Source organism: Schistocerca piceifrons, chromosome 9, assembly GCF_021461385.2.
Source record: "Schistocerca piceifrons isolate TAMUIC-IGC-003096 chromosome 9, iqSchPice1.1, whole genome shotgun sequence".
Classification (NCBI taxonomy): domain Eukaryota; kingdom Metazoa; phylum Arthropoda; class Insecta; order Orthoptera; family Acrididae; genus Schistocerca; species Schistocerca piceifrons.
The window spans coordinates 148,298,892-148,316,864 of record NC_060146.1 but is presented as its reverse complement, the minus strand read 5'-3'; the positions used below and the strand labels follow the sequence as shown (position 1 = coordinate 148,316,864).

Sequence of the window (17,973 nt, the reverse complement as noted above, 5' to 3'; positions counted from 1 at the left end):
ACACATTTCGTTATAGTTTACTTCTGTAGAAGTATCTTTCAGATTTCTCTTCCTAGAACAATTTAGCACTTTCATTAAAATAAAAGCTTGGAAAAATCTCCCAATTCAGTTTCATACTCTTTCAACAACATCTCACACACATGACTTTATTGCATATCAGTTGTATGCTATTACATATGATATACATAATTATTGTATTCATGTCACGGTACATACTATACATAATATTTTCTGGTTAAATGTAAAGATTATCAATTCTTTTTAGGATTATAATTGCTGGAGTTGGACACAATGCTGACATCTTCTTCTCCTGTATTTTGTAACAAACGGTGTCTTAATGTTGATACCACTTACCATGCATTGTAGTGCACATGATTCATGGTGTGGTGATCATCTAAGTAAATATCAGCACAACTGTCATATGACAATGCATTGATGCAGTACCCTTCCACCAACTCAGAATGGATTCTTACGGCGTTGTTGCCCTTCAAATGCAAAAAACTAGTTTAGCACAAAAAAGTTTATTTTATCAATAGGCAGGGCCATTTTGCTTCTGTATTCCTAGCGGCGTGCAGCGGGACTGGGCATGAAAGAATCCAATGTGTACCAGGTCCATAGACAAGAAACTGCAAACAATTAAAAATTAATTACATAAATAAATTTTTTATAGTCACAATCAACAACTCTTGATGCCGCCTCGTATATAGACATTTCTTCTATCTTTTAATGCTGGTATGTCCCACAAATGCACTAGCAGTCTTCTCAAACATGGAGCCAGGCCTAAATGATACGAGGCACTCCTTGGGGCACGAAGCTGACAAGTGAGACGTGCGCCAGAGATGGCACAACACTAAGATCTCCGCACAGGATGTATCACAATTATATACCGTCCAGTCAGATTAATGTGAGCAGCTGCCAGTGGCCTGAATAACGACTTTCCGGAGCACCACTGAGAGATGTGCAGGAAGAGTGTCAGTGAGGTTCTGGAAGGTAGCGATAGAGATGTGGAGCCATGTGTCCAGTGCTGTTGTAAGTAGGCTGTTTAGGTTTTTATGTTGGTAACGTCATGTAGCGCTCTGTATGATAATCACTGGCTGTGCTGTGTGCAGTCTGTGGCTGGTTGGCATTGTTGGAATATTCGCTATTGTAGTGTTGGGCAGTTAGATGTGAACTGTACGTAGCGTTGCGCAGTTGGAGGTGAGCCGCCAGCAGTGGTGGATGTGGGGAGAGAGATGGCGGAGTTTTGAGAGCGGATGATCTGGACGTGTGTTCATCAGAGACAGTAAATTTGTAAGACTGGATGTCATGGACTGATATATATGACTTTTAAACACTATTAAGGTAAATACATTGTTTGTTCTCTAACAAAATCTTTCATTTGCTAACTGTGCCTAACAGTAGTTAGTGCCTTCAGTAGTTTGAATCTTTTATTTAGCTGGCAGTATTGGCGCTCGCTGTATTGCAGTAGTTCGAGTAACGAACATTTTTGAGGTAAGTGTTTCATGAAAGGGATAGGTTACTGTTAGTCAGGGCCATTCTTTTGTAGGGATTATTGAAAGTCAGATTGCGTTGCGCTAAAAAATTGTGTGTCAGTTTAGTGTTGATCTGAATAAGTAAAGAGCGAAATGTCAGAGTACGTTCAGTTCTGCTCAGCTGTTTGAAAATCAAATAACGTAAGAGTTTTATCAGCACAGACATTCATAAATTTTTTCACTATTGCCAACTTAGTTACATTTCGCAGGGGAGGATCCGTGGCGCCAACATCCCGATTGAAGTGGTCCCACACGTTCCCGACTGGGATTTAATCAGGGGTGTTTGGTGGCGATAGGGAGGATGGTAAACTCGCCCTGGCGCTCTTCAAATCACGCATGAAACAACACAGCCAGTGACAGGATTCGCGAGACCCCTCTCGACGTTGTGCTGAACCCCAAACATTTACTGTCTGTTAACACAGCATAACATGCAAGGAGATGAAGTGCTACGAACATACTGTCTATTGCCATCAAGTCGAAAAAATATCTGGACACGGTCAGACTGTTATAGGCAATGTGGGATACTCTTCTGCTGCTGATTAATTGATCTCTTTATTTTTCTGCTGTGTTCAGTGAACTAAAGAAACACACACTATTTAGAAATGCACTATGCAATAGGAATGAACTACAACTTATCATATTAACGTTTAGGAAAAAAAATATTTTTTAATAGAACAGCATATCACAAACTGTCATCCATTAGCAGGATGATACACACATTCGGCTTAGAAACGTTCTGTGTCTACTTTCAGTCTACAGAAATAGCGTTACAGAATGGACTACCACGAAATTATCGAAGTGTAGCAGTAGGTATAGGTACGTAACAAGCTCCAGTTAATAAAAAAATTTCGTGACACAATGAAGTCAGTACAATCGAAAGAAGCAGAAAAACCAGGCTTTAACAAGTGTGTAAATCTGCAAGTTCTTCACCTTTGGATCTACTGAGTACAGAATTAACATAGCAACAAAACGTATGGAGCAGAAGTTGTCTTAGAATTTGTTTCCTGATTTTCGATGTGCCTGCAAGTGACTCTTTCACAGAAGAGGTAAAAATACTGTCTATAGCGAGATGTATATGTAGTTGTTGACAGAGTGTATCTCCTGCATCCAGTCAAGGGAGTGCTGTCTTGGTTCGATATTTGGCCATTGGGACGGTTGTAGGCATAACTCTAATAAACACCGTCCAGGGCACCAGATGGCAAGATTCCATGAAACCTTTTGACAGTAAATATTAAAATTGTCTGTAATATCCACAAGCACATTCATAGAGCGTACATGCTACTTTAGTGGGCACATAAATTCTAGCAAGGCAGCGAGGTTCTTTTTTTTTCATAGTAGAATTTCTACAAACTGCCTGTTTTTAATTTCTGATAATTTGGTTCAGTGATTTAGAACAAGAGGTTATGGTAGTAAGCATTCACCCCATTTGTCCCATGCCCGGATGATCATTGTCGGTGACTATATTTGTGACCTGTGGAGAGGTGTCGTTCTCCCAGTGCATGGAAAGGCATGGCGATGGCACACCTGGCGTCAAGGTGTGGGGAACCGTCTTGGTGTGACTTCAACTCACGCCTGGTGGTGACTGAGGGAACTCTGCTGACACAACGGTACGTCACGGACGTCATGCATCCTCACGTGTCACCTCTAATGATGTAGTATAGCAGTGCAATTTTTCAACAGAACAATGCTCGTCCACCCATGGCAAATATCTCTTTGAAGTGCCTCCGCGATGTTGAGGTACTCACGTGTCCAGTGAACTCCCGAGATCTGTTCCCCGATGCAATGTATGTGGGACGAGGTCAGATGTCAACTCACTCCCAATGTCAGCATCCAGGATATGAAGGATCATTTACAACATCTGTTGTCCAGTTTGCCTTAGGAGAGGATACAATCGGCCTTGTAATAAACTTCCCAATCATGTCAGTGCACGTTTCCAATGTCATATGGAAAACTGTCTGGATTATTGGCTGATCTGTCCTTGTAACACTAACCAAAACGGCCTTGCTGTGTGGTACTGCGAACAGCTGAAAGCAAAGGGAAACTACAACCGTAATTTTTCCCGAGGGCATGCAGCTTTACTGTATGGTTAAATGATGATGGCGTCCTCTTGGGCAAAATAATCCGGAGGTAAAGTAGTCCCCCATTCGCATCTCCGGGTGGGGACTACTCAGAAGGACGTCGTCATCAGGAGAAACTAGCGTTCTGCAGATCTGAGCGTGGAATGTCAGATCCCTTAATCGGGCAGGTAGGTTAGAAAATTTTAAAAGGGAAATGGATAGATTTAAGTTAGATATAGTGGGAATTAGTGAAGTTTGGTGGCAGAAGGAACAAGACTTTTGGTCAGGTGAATACAGGGTTATGAATACAAAATTATATAGGGTTAATGCAGGAGTAGGTTTAATAATGAGAAAAAAATAGGAGTGCAGGTAGGCAACTACAAACAGCATAGTGCAACGCATTATTGTAGCCAAGATAGACACGAAGCCCACACCTACCAATGTAGTACAAGTATATATGCCAACCAGCTCTGCAGATGACACAGAGATTGATGAAATGTATGATGAGATTAAAACTGAAGAATCTGCAAAAAGGTGGGGATTTAAGCAGATGGGACCTGGATAAACTGACAGAACCAGAGGTTGTAGAGAGTTTCAGAGAGAGCATTAGGGAACAACTGACAAGAATGAGGGAAAGAAATACAGTAGAAGAAGAATGGGTAGCCCTGAGAGATGAAATAGTGAAGACAGCAGGCGATCAAGTAGGTAAAAGGACGAGGGCTGGTAGAAATCCTTGAGCACCAGAAGAGATATTGAATTTAACTGATGAAAACAGAAAATATAAAAATGCAGTAAATGAAGCAGGCAAAAAGAAATACAAACGTCTCAAAAATGAGATCTACAGGAAGTGAAAAATGGCTAAGCAGGGATGGCTAGAGTACAAATGTAAGGATGTAGAGGCGTATATCACTAGGGGTAAGATAGATACTGCCTACAGAAAAATCAAAGCGATATTTGGAGAAAAGAGAACCACCTGTAAGAATATCAAAAGCTCACATGGAAACCCAGTTCTAAGCAAAGAAAGGAAAGCAGAAAGGTGGAAAGAGTATATAGAGGGTGTATACAAAGGCGATATACTTGAGGACAATATTATGGAAATGGAAGAGCATGTAGATGAAGATGAAATGGTAGGTATGATACTGCGTGAAGAGTTTGTCAGAGCACTGAAATATCTAAGTCGAAACAAGCCCCCGGGAGTAGACTACATTTCATTAGAACTACTGATAGGCTTGGGAGAGCCAGCCCTGAGGAAACTCTACCATCTGGTGAGCAGGATATATAAGATCGGCGAAATACTCTCAGAATTTAGGAAGAATATTATAATTCCAATCCCAAAGAATGTAGGTGTTGACAGATGTGAAAATTGCCGAACTATCAGGTTAATAAGTCATGGATGCAAAATACTAATACAAATTCTTTAGAGACGAATGGAAAAACTGGTAGAAGCCGACCTCAGGGAAGATCAGTTTGGATTCCGTAGAAATGTTGGAACACGTGAGGCAATATTGACCCTACGACTTATCTTAGAAAATAGATTAAGGAAAGGCAAACCTACGTTTCTGGCACTTGTAGACTTAGAGAAAGCTTTTGGCACTGTTGACTGGAATACTCTTTCCAAATTCTTAAGGTGGCAGGGGTAAAATACAGGGAGAGAAAGGCTATTTACAATTTGTACAGAAACCAGATAGCAATTATAAGAGTCGAGGGACATTAAAGGGAAGCAGTGGTTGGGACAGGAGTGAAACAGGGTTGTAACCTCTCCCCGATGCTATTCAATCTGTATATTGAGCAAGCAGTAAAGGAAACAAAAGAAAAATTAGGAGTAGGTATTAAAATCCATGGAAAAGAAATAAAAACTTTGATGTTGGCCGATGATAGTGTAATCCTGTCAGAGACAGCAAAGGTCCTGGAAGAGCAGTTGCACGGAATGGACACTGTCTTGAAAGGAGGATATAAGATGAACATCAACAAAAGCAAAACGAGGATAATGGACTGTAGTCGAGTTAAGTCGGGTGATGCTGAGGGTATTAGATTAGGAAATGAGACACTTAAAGTAGTAAAGGAGTTTTGCTATTTGGGGAGCAAAATAAGTGATGATGGTCGAAGTAGAGAGGATATAAAATGTAGACTGGCAATGTCAAGGATAGCGTTTCTGAAGAAGAGAAGTTTGTTAACATTGAGTATAGATTTAAGTGTCAGGAAGTCGTTTCTTAAAGTATTTGTATGGAGTGTAGCCATGTACGGAAGTGAAACGTGGACGATAAATAGTTCAGACATGAAGAGAATAGAAGCTTTCGAAATGTGGGCTCACAGAAGAATGCTGAAGATTAGATGGGTAGATCACATAACTAATGAGGAGGTACTGAATAGAATTAGGGAGAAGAGAAATTTGTGGCACAACGTGACTAGAAGAAGGGGTCGGTTAGTAGGACATATTCTGAGGCATCAAGGGATCACCAATTTAGTATTGGAGGGCAGCGTGGAGGGTAAAAATCGTAGAGGGAGACCAAGAGATGAATACGCTAAACAGATTCAGAAGGATGTAGCCTGCAGTAGGTACTGGGAGATGAAGAAGCTTGCACAGGATAGAGTAGCATGGAGAGCTGCATCAAACCAGTCTCAGGACTGAAGACCACAACAACAACAACAAGTAGTGTGTAAGGTTAGGGACCGATGACCTCAGCAGTTTGCTCCAATAAGACCTTACCACAAATTTCCAAAATTCATGCTTCTTTCAGGTCGTCTTTCACTGGCGTGGTCCATTTATTGTCTCAGTTTTAATATCATTCCTAATACATTTAGGCTCATTCATTTTTCACGTTATTGATATAACGATAAGACTTTATACAAGAATTTATTATTATGGTAAATATGTTCTCAAAGAACTGGACGACGTGTTCTGCAGGTGTTCAATGCAGCTACGTTCTGTACACGACAAAAGTGTGCAAGATGTTGTTTTTCTTTTCACAGCCTGCATGATCTTCGCTGTTCGTGTTGGGAGCATGTTGGTATTATTGAAACGTTACGTCAATAACCTGCGCATTCATGAAATTTTGAATTTTTATATTCTGCAACAGTGAGACGATCATATCTGTGGTAAGGAAGAAAACCTTTCAGTAACTGACACCACTGTGCTACCACCTGCTGGATTATCAACATAACTATTCCTTTGGTGCAAGTTCTTTATATCGAGACGCTTTCTACTATATCTACACCTATACTCCACAAACCAGCTCATGGCGTGCTGTGGAAGGTACTTTTTCCACCACCGACACTTCTCCACTTTTCTGTATTTTGGTTCTTTTTAGCCACACTACTTGGACGCAAACATACGTCAGTTTACAACCTATTTCCCTGTGTGATGATAATCTATAGATCTTTTTTATGATGGGAACATGGTATACTAAAGAAGTAGGACACACTGGGAATGAGAACACCTTTTGAAATCATATTGATATCAAATTAATTATGCAAATTAATTAATTTGATCTATTAATTACCCCCATCTCCTTGATGACGTCATGAGTTTTTCCCAGACGACATGGATCCCTCCACCACAACCCCTCTGCAGACAAAATGGTGGTAAATTCAGTATTCACCAGGAATTTAAAAAAATTGCTTAGAGGCAAAAATTTCGTGTTAAATTCAAATTTTACACGTAAATTCAAATGCTAATTACATTGTATTGTAGTAATATTTTCTTTATCTATAGAAATTGAATTTGCATATCATCTTTGGAATTATGGTAGCACAATCCAACATGACCTACCCAGAATACTGGTGCAGTCTAAATCCCCTCTTCTTATTGGGAGAAGTAGCTAATCAAATCATTTGCAGTGTATCGAATATTAAATCAAACAATTTCTGAGATAATGTTTATTTATGTAAGCAATTTGCAGAAGCCAAGGCTTGCAGAATATTGTTTATTTAACCAATTTGAGTTGGGCATGGTAGTTGCCATTGATCGAGCACTAGACAGTAGCTCCTTCCAGTTTCGTCACTAACTCTTGGAAGTGGAGAGAATATTTTTCGCTATTAGCCTAGCACTAGAAAGTTGCTTCAGCATGTCTAGCCATTAGCCCTATATGGGTAGGATGGGTAATAAATATGGGATACCAATCTATCACTGAAGTACACGCAACTAGCCTCCTACCAATCTACTAGTGAATAGCTGCTGGGGGGGGGGGGGGGGGGGGAATAAGGCTGGGTAAGAGCATTAGAACAGCGTTACTCTGGCCTGGTGTGGCTTATTTTTAATGACACGCTATAAATCGAACTATCCCGACTTCATGGTATGTACGTGCTTGAGTTCACTTTATTATGAATAAACGTCTGGCGTCAGCTTCTTACAACTGTCTATAGGTCCATAAGATACCTCCAATTGGTGGAACAAGGTATGTTGTCCGAGTACCAACAAACTTGGAACCTTATACAGACGCTATGTGAGAGGTATCGTTCTGCCCAGAGTTCTTACGTGGTACACCATGTTACGCAAAGTGTCGACTTTGTTGTGAAGGGTGGTCATCTGTTTGGGAACCACTTTAATACTGTATCCATATGGAGGGCAGTATGCAAGTCAACGATGTGATTATAGTGGTATCCATCTGTGTACCATATTTTGTAAAATTTGCAGAGGGCCAATTTGTGCTGCACTGGCAAGGCTCCAGACCGAGCTACCATACATTATAGTAGAGAGAACCGTCGCCTTTTATAATCCAAGCTTTGCTGTGGTACTGGGGTCAGTACGCTTGAAGAAAGGGAGATGTTTCTTGGCCGTACCGAAAAGCTTCCTTCCTTAAGAGAGTCAATACCATTAAGGAGAAAGAACTGTTTGTCCATAGCGACCTCCGGGTAGCTCCTTGTTGCCCCCCACAAGATATCCCGCCCCTGCAGTCTCAGGTTTGTAGGCATCAACGGGAGTTTCTTGCTGAAATAGATAGCTGTCATCTTTACGGAATTTCCTTGCAATTCATTGGTCTTTCACCAATCGGCTGTGGCATCGAGTCGATATCAAAAGCGTCCAGTGTTGGTGTGAATATATCTTCCGCAGCTGAAAATAGCCGTATCATCCGCAAATTGTGCCAACTGTGACACTTGGCATGTCATTTCAAAGAGGTTAAAGAGTAGTGGGGATAAAACGGATCCTTGAGGCAGTCCAGCTTGAGGCAGTCAGGTACAAGACGATCGGCACTCCGTTGTAAAAATCATCTTTCTGTCTGTCAAAAACTACCTATTTCACATAAAAATTGGGTATCGACATCACCTTCTTATAAAGCGTTTCAATTACTGAGAAGACCGCTACTGTAGCTGAAGCTCTGCGGATAGTTTACATTTGAAGTCATACTCTTCTGCCCTGAGCGTACCATCCGCCACCAAAGGTTCGAAAACGCAGGCCTGGATGACTCTCTCAAAGGTTTCGCCCAAACAACTCAAAATACTAGTATGGCTATAAATCCGTGCCCCTGTATACAGGACTCGTGCAGCAACATCATCTGGTAATGGAACACATTTATGCCTATTTACGAATGGCAAGTCACACCCTAGCCTACAGAAACACAGGAAATATATATTGTATGATATTTTTTATGAATGTCGTGCGCATTATCTTAGCTTGAACATGTGGTCTCAAGACGAAAAAAGAAGGGCTGACCAGTCACCTCCAGTCCAGACCAGCGCCATATATCGATCGAGTACCTGAAGAGACGGCCAGCTGGGAAGCAGCTGCTAACGACAGCCGTAAGATTCGACATTCGGTCGCCCGACACATTCGGGCCAACTCGCCGCCAACGGAGGCACAATGCCCCTTGCTTCGACGAACTGCACTTCCACAACCGCCATACACTCCTCAGTTTAAAATAATCCACATTACCCATCTGGAATGGGGTGTTGTGTGTCAAATACACCTCAAATTTCATACGCCATATGCAGATTCCTTCCTTTAATACGAGTGCTTTTCAAAAGACAGAAGAACATGGACCACTCACGCTTTTTCACGTCGTAAATGTAATGTTACTTGTTGTAGAAACCCTGTACAATGGTATCGCATAGGGTTATTTCCTCTAAGTATTTTCTCGTCAGGTAAAAAGATGTCTTGTGTTATCAGCTTAATATCTGTTATGTCCCGCATCGCATTCGTGTAATACCCAACTCACTTTTACCTCATGATAGAGTGATAAGAGCATGCTCTACCTCCATAGGATGCCTCCTCACTTTCGAACTCTCTTAAAGCAAACAAATGTCTCATCACACACGAGGTCTCTCAAGGAAACAGCACAGAGGGCTTGTAAATATCAGTTTTATAATACGTATCATTTTATAAATTCGGTAATATAGCTATTTTTTTACGATGGTCATCCCTTTCTGTGTAGGTGGGAGATTTAAATTTCATTGGAAGATATCGACGCAGCGAAAACCCGCCTGATTACCGCTCCAAATCTCGAATCATAACTGTGTTACTCACATACTCGCTTCCACCAGCCGGCAGCACGTCTTTAATAACAAATTTGTAGGCTAATTTATTAAAATGACCATGAGAGTCCCTGTGCATGTTGAGTAATTTTTCCCTGCAGTCAGATTACACTCGGCGGGTAACGGTTACAGACGCTTCATGACGTCTCTGGAGGCTTCCCACGGACTAGGTAGTCACTTCCTTCGATACCAAAATGGCTGTCAACCGTTGTCAACTAGCTGAAGATACCCAACGCTAGTTGCGTTTTGTCTCTCGGTTGATTTGTCATGCTGGTGGAATTAAGTCATTTAAAGATCTGGTGTACTGCTCCCGGACTAATCAACCTGAGACCTGTCATTCTATGGGGGCAGTTGGGTGTTTCCCTCTCTTTTTCGTCCCAACGAAGCCTCAGCCACTGGGTCCGCGTGAGGGCTGTACCGTTCCCGGCCGACACTGCACCGCTCGTTGTGTTGGATAGCTGTCAATGATTGCAGACTCGTGCAAAAGTTGTCCTATCCTTCTCAGAAGGTCAGGGTGCTTAAATGTCGCTGGGTTTAATACCAGGATGCTGTACAATATGCTCCCCCTCATCCCTCCTGCAAATCGAAACGTTCTGTTCGAAATATCCAGGAAAGGCTGACACAGTCTGCAATAACAAGATACCTGACTACTGCCCGCCACAAGTCTGCAGTCCTAGGTTTACCTCAGAATACAGCCCAATAGAAGCATTCTTAATGACTCCCACCAAATTAGTGGGCAGATGCTTAATGAACTCAAATGGAAATCGCTGTAAATGATACGACGTTCTTTTCAAGGAATACTAGTGAAAACCTAGAATTAAAGCTAATTTGAGAAGGATTAAACTGCTGCCTGCATACATTTTCTGTGTGGACCACAAAGTTGAGATATCAGAAATTAAACGCAAAAATGCAGACGTAAAGGGAGTCATATCCTGCCTCGCTCTCTTTGCGTGTGGAATAGGAAAGGAAATGACTAGTAGTGGTACAAGGTACCTCCCAACACACACCATACGATGGCTCGCAGTTTGATACATTGTTCTTTGCTGTAACACCTTGGAGCAGTGTAGAACTACAGCAGTGTATGCAGCCACACATTTCCTTTTTCTGCGTGACTTCGAGGTCTGTGTCAGGTGTTAAAACCACATTAACATGATTCGATGCACTGGCTCTCGCAGAAAGGTAGACATTACATGGTGTAAACTATGCTGCTGCCACGACACAAATAATCGTTGAAATAAAAGAATGAGGCAGTGTTTCTTATTGACCAAAATGTGGGAAACATCGCAACATTTGGAAACTGGAAGAGTTTGTGGAATAATGGAGTATTCGAAGGTGATGACCTCTATAATTAATCTCATGTTCCACAGTGACGGGACATTCCATTTTGAAGAGACCAAGAACATTGATATTGCAGCAATGTATGTGATAACTGTTTTGTTGCTAATCTTCACCAAGACTCTCTCCATCTCAAACAACTGGTGCCTGTCAATCATTATGTGATAATCAACTGCGTAGCAGTGGTCATTTGCGATGAAAATACAACCATCCATAAGGGACGATGTACTGTAACAAGTCCGACAGTTGATCTTGCGATCAGTTTTATCAATTTTATCAGTTTTTCCGTAATTTCACCACCAACCAATGACACGGTAGGATGCTACACAATTTCTGCATCATCGCTGAATCACCCTTCCACCACTTTGCGAGTACCGTATACTAGATTGAGAATGTAGATGGATGACAGTGTTGTACATTCATTCATGGTTAATTCTCGGACATATAGTTCAAACTCTATCAGACAGCGTCTTATACCGATAAAGCAGTAGATTGAACGATCTCTCGACATTGTGTAGACCGACGCTGCCTGCAACACTGTCGCCGATTAAACTTCCAACTGACCAGCAGTAGGCGGGTACTCTACCCACTAAATTCCACGTTTTCTGAAGTAACAGAGCGAGCCGAGTCCATAACTGCTGTTCAGCAGAGACCGTTCTGCACCAATCTTACTTACGGTAACAATCCAAGTGCTGTGGTGAAATAATAGACAGTTAAGAAGAAACGTGTGGTTTATGCATTGTGAACCGCCAGACGACCATAGTTTGAAGTACATTATGAAAACCAACTGTGCTATCAATTCTGTGCTATTGTTGTAGTGTCTGGGGTCAGTACCACGTAGCTGTTGGGAACAGAGAAACGATCGTAGAACATAAGGCTACGCAGTTCTGCACTTAAAGACACTACAATGTTAAAGCCATAATGTTAAAGCCATAATGTTAAAGCCATGTGGTCGCCGAAATATTAGTCGTGCAGAGTGCAGCGCAGACCAGGACAGGTATGCCCAACATCTGACATCCATCCGTCCACCAAGATTTCTGCTGCACTCCCCTACCTTGCCAAACTTTAGGATGATGAAATTACGCACATCAGTTCTACTGTATAAAATGACCGCCAGCAACGGAAACTGCACGTTACGGAGGAACATACAAATGCATAGCAGCACACACCAAGCTTCACTAACTCCGTAAACAGGACAACTGTCAATGTACACACACGTTTTTCAGTACCTCACAAGTCACTGTCAGTGATTCAGAATCAAACTAGCTATCAAACCGACGACTCATGTAGAGGAAATGGAGTACTTCGCATGCATCTTCGCTTAAAGGAGGGTGCGAAATACGTTTTCCGTCGGTTTGGTTGACACGAGTCGTCACACATGCGTTGGAAGTCTCCTGTTGGCTTGGGTGTCGAGGTGTTTGCTGTTAACGATTGCAGGTAGACAGCGCTATATCTTACATCCAGATCAAATTGCTACAAAACCATCAAACTCAGCGGGTATACCTACCACCTCAGTAGAGATACTGCAGAATGTATTATTTTCCTTTTTTTAAATTCTGCAGCATCTGTTCCGTAAGGTATTTATTACCAGGAATACATGGTCGTAATTGGTAGACAGGACAGAGAAGTACATTGTAAATATTGTTTGTCGGAGTTTAAAACGCTGGGGCAGTATTGTCACAGAGTGAAATACACGATGTATGTCGCTGTATAATGCACCCCCAAAGCTGGTAACACAGTAGTCTTTATCTAAGGAGAATGTAAAAGTTTTTCATAATCACATGTCGGGGAAGTTTGTAGACATCAGTAAGATGGGTGGCTACAGACAACTTTTCGGTCGCACCTATTCTTGTGATTTGACGTACATCAGTTTGTTACTCTACACTTATAGGTCATCCACGTCAAGCTGTCTATTCCAACCGTATATCGTTGTCCATGATTACATAGATGTTTCCTTGACTTTGCTATACTACACCTGGATGGTTATCAATCGTATTGTATAGTGTACTTCTTGTCCAATGTTGCTCTTGGTGCATGACAGATCACAAATCCGCCTCTTCAGCTATACAGAACATGGTAATTTTAGATTCTTACCGCTTTTGGATGAATTTCTGCTTACAACCACGTTCACGGTGATTGTGTGTGCGTACGTATTTGGGTAAGTGCGTGAGTGAGTGTGTGTACTTGTGTACTACAGTCTAGAACTGAATGTATACACAGTTTTCAGTACGATTTAAACGGCTATCTAAACTGTAGTCACATTAGGCATATTGTAGTACGCCTCTTATGGACTGTGCTTAGGCTACGTGATGAATATGATAATCATCATCATAGTTGAGCATTGTTTCCATCCATAGGCAGTTTACATGTCCTGCCAAGACGTATGCTACCACTCAACAACTGGTGGTCAGATGCTGCTAATGAACTGTACCTCCCCCGCTGATGGGCTTCAGAGGAGCTATCGAAAAACCATTGTAGTGTGCGTCGTACTACTGAGGTCTGCATTACCAACGACGTAGTCTCAGTACCAGACTGCACGTGAAGTAATGTGACGTATGCTAGATGCACTCTCAGAAGGGTTTAATTTTTCTGCCACTACTCAAAGATTTATTAGATTCAATGGTGATACGTATAATGTCACATGTCAGTGACACACTTGACCACAGGGAAAGTAATATTTCCAAGAATCAGTATTATCAAGATGATTTGTAGTGCAAAATAAAATACCACATAACACTGAAAAGGTCATTTTATTCAGTGTAATTTTTTGCATTATTTATCGCACAACATTTATTCATGTGTATGCTTTTATGTACTCAACGTTCCTTCGCCAAAAATAGGGACACGTAGTCTCTGTCGAGAAGCGAAAACGGTGCCATTTTCTGTCAATTCAAAGAACATAGCTTCACAACACTAGTCAATTTTTATGCAGGCAACTCAACTCCTTCTGTGGAGGAGCACTGCCGGAGGAGTACTAGCCACGTAATTCCTCTTCTTAAGTGCTGCAAGCCGATCACCCAAAATTTATTTTGCAGGCAACTTTTCCATATCGCGACCGTTATTACAGCGCAGGTGTCCACCAAGGGATGCATATGTATGCTCTTATGTATATACCACACTTGTTCTCAACCTTCCATCGCCAAAAATAGCGACAGGTATTGTCTCCCGAATAGCGAAAACAACGCCATTTTCTGTCGGTTCACAGCACATAGCATCACAACACTAGTCAATTTTTATGCGGCCAACTCAACTCCATCTGTGGAGGAGTACTGCCGGAGAAGTACTAGCCAGGAAATTCCTCTTCTTAAGTGCCGTAAGTCTAACACCAAAAATTTATTTTGCAGATAACTGTCCACATCACGACTGTAACTACAGCACAGGTGTCACACCAATCAATGAATTAATCTCAGACCTCCTGTGCTCGAATTGTCTGTGAAAACAGCAGTAGTTACTGGACACACACCACACACACAGCTACATGACGGTGTTACACATGGGCGGCCGACTGGGACGCGCCAGCTGCGGGTTCTCAACAACCGATCACAACAGGCGGAGCGGCCAGCAGAGAGCCAGGGAGACGCGCACATCGACGCGCCACCGACTCTGGCGGGTGACACCCCGCTGATCCTGCTGTGGCTGCGGCTTCGTCTCCAACTGTTTCTGGATCCAGCACTCCAGCTTTCCCTCCACCCAGTGATCCAGCTTCCGCTGAAGATAGATGGCCAGGTGGTTCGCCAGCTGGTTCTCGAACTCCAGCTCTGGCCACGGTCCCATAAGATCGGCCACTTCCTCCCATACGTCCATCACCGCCACTGCCGCCACCTGCACCACGTGCAGAAGTCGCACCAGATCCAGCATGAGGACTCTTCTTCTCGTATCACCTAGATTAGGCACTACTAGCGTACGTTGAAGGTGTATATCCTCCAAGTTACGTGCTGTAACCTAGCAACAGAAGCAAGCATTTAAGTATATGCTGCATTGTTCCGTTGCACTCCGTGGCATGTACAGAACTCTTTCGTATTGGCTATCGTCGAATGCAAGGGAAATCAACATCATCGATAATTCCCAGAACTACAACAAGGAGCAGTAATTCATTTCTTAGAGTAAAATGGGTTAGCGCGTTATTAATTATTATAGTGACTGGATGTGCGATTGCCTCTAGTACATTTACATTGTAGCCACTACGTAGCTCCATAATATTAATGACTGACTCGTTCCTATTCTTAATGTTCAATTTTATTCTCAAGCAATGCGTGACATTAACATGGAACATCGAAGACAAAACAAACAAAAAGCAAAGATTAAATGATTATGTGCACTCTAGAGTCTTTGCCGCTGCCCCTGTACTGTGCACACGCAACTATTCGTCTGCGTGCACCCACACAGCCCCCTCCCTGAAGATCGGGGCTCCAGGAATGTGCGGAAACATGTACCGGATCCTTCGCCCGGCTCTTGTGCGAATTTCCGTCTGTACTTCCTCCATCGTCGTATCCTCTCGCGGCTTCATCTGGCTCACTGTCCTACCATCCGGTGCACCCTGCAGGGGCCCCTCGTCTTGCTGCAGGGCCGCCTCCTCTTCTTGTCTTACACATCTTCTAGCAGTAAGTGAGCCGGCTTCACCCGGTCTATGGACACAGTAGGATAGTCATGGCCCGGTCCGTACGGTGTAGTACTTTGTAAGGTCCCGTATATGGTGGCTGCATGGAGTTCTGACTGCGTCGGTTCGCAACATTACATGCGAGCATTTGCTCAATTCTCGATGTACGAACGGCGGCCTAACGCCATGCCGTGTCACTGGCTGTGGCCTAAGCTCATCCAGTTGAGCCCTTACTCTCGTTAACAAGTACGGTAGGTTCGTCTCGCTTGTACTCTTCTGAGAATACTCTCCAGGTAGGCGTAAGGTTTCCCCGTATACTAATTCCGCTGTAGATGCTCCGAGGTCGGGTTCGAAAACGGTGCGTAAGCCTAGTAACACTAGTGGCAATGCTGCTGACCAATTCTCGCCATGGCACATTAACGCGGCCTTAAGTGTTCGGTGCCACCGCTCTACTATGCCGTTGCTTTCCTCGCACATGTTTGCCAGCTCCAGGAACAAGGAGGATTCGAACTGACGTCCTTGGTCCATCGTGACATGTACCGCACATCCGAACCGTGCTATCCACGTTTTCAAGAACGCCCCACTGACTGGCTCTGCTGATATGTTCGAAATGGGGATTGCTTCTGCACGCATCGTAAATCTGTCAATTGCTGTCAATAGATACCTATATCCTTCGGACATTGGCAACACTCCAACAATATCAACATGCACATGTTCGAAACGACCAATTGGCCTGTCAACTTTACCCACTGGCTTCTTCACATGGCGTCCCACTTTACATCGCTGACAATCCAGACACGTCTGCGCCCACTTCCGACAGTCTCTCTTAATTCCTGGCCACACAAAACGCTCTGTCATTAATTTTACACTCGCTCTGGGTCCCGGATGAGCCAAACCATGTAACCCTTCGAACACTTCCCATTTCCAACATCTGTTCGAACTCCGCTTTTGTGTCTCCAAATCTGTCTGGGGCCAACCTTCTCTGTCTGAGGGGGATCGGAGGCCCGGCACGGTGTTTCTGTGGTGAACTGTACGATGGGCCACCATGGCTATCGGCTGCTCTGACGGTTCTCTAAGCCGGCATACATCTGTCACTTCAACAGAACCGCGTACCTTCTCTGTGATTATTCCTACATGACCATGCACCAGTTCTTTGCCCTTCTAAGCTGCGATAACCGAATGTCCACCGCAATACCGAATGCATATAGAAAATCTGCTTCTAATATGCACTCTGCCACATCTGCAATGACAAAAGTCCAATGACAAATAATACTAGGTCCTAAATTATTTGACACAACAGCCAAACATCATTATGGGCTGTTTATTTGCAGCCTTGAGGCAAAACGATGTGCTGTCACTGAGTGAACTACGTTTCCCTTTTGGCCACGTGCTGACATCAGATCCCGTGTCTGTCACATCCCGAACATAAAGTCGCCGAGATACCGTTAATAAAGAAACATCCGTACTTACAGTCTCGATGTTATTTACGCGGCGAGCGTGACTGCACGGTAGAATGCACTTTGAGGCTCGCTCCCCGAATCGTTGATGATACCAACACAACTGCTCCTTCCCGGCATCTCCGCTGTCCTTATGTGTCGGCAGGACCTCCGAACCGGTAGCTCTCAGCGCCTCCATCTGCCTCTGCAGCCCGTCTAGCTGCTCCTTGAGTTTTTGAAGTTGTGTACCAGTAACAGCGCGCCGCTGCTTATTAATCGCCGCCGCTTCGTATTCTTCCGTCGTCGTCTCCACCTTTGCTATACTGAGAGAACTTGTTGGTTCAACCGCCGCATGAACCCTGTCGGCGAGTTGGAGTAGTGCTTGTATATCGTATCCATCATTCGCTGCCACAGCCTCTCTTACTGCAGACGGAAGCTGTGTTGGCCAAACGGAATGAAGTGTGGTGTTCGAAAATTCATTTTCCGTCACGATTCCACGCAAATGCCTCCAATATTCGGAGGGAGTTCTGTCACCTCTACGTTCACCT

General features: G+C 43.3%; 1 protein-coding gene across 1 annotated transcript in view; it reads left to right on the top strand.

Annotated features, from left to right (window-relative positions):
• Window positions 1–14,828, top strand: part of LOC124716773 (glycine-rich cell wall structural protein-like) — a 57,589-nt gene extending 42,761 nt beyond the window's left edge. The window contains exon 4 of the mRNA XM_047243320.1: window positions 14,737–14,828. Within this exon, the coding sequence (XP_047099276.1) occupies window positions 14,737–14,828 (92 nt within the window). The remainder of the gene's footprint in view (window positions 1–14,736) is intronic.
• Window positions 14,829–17,973: the final 3,145 nt, after the last annotated feature.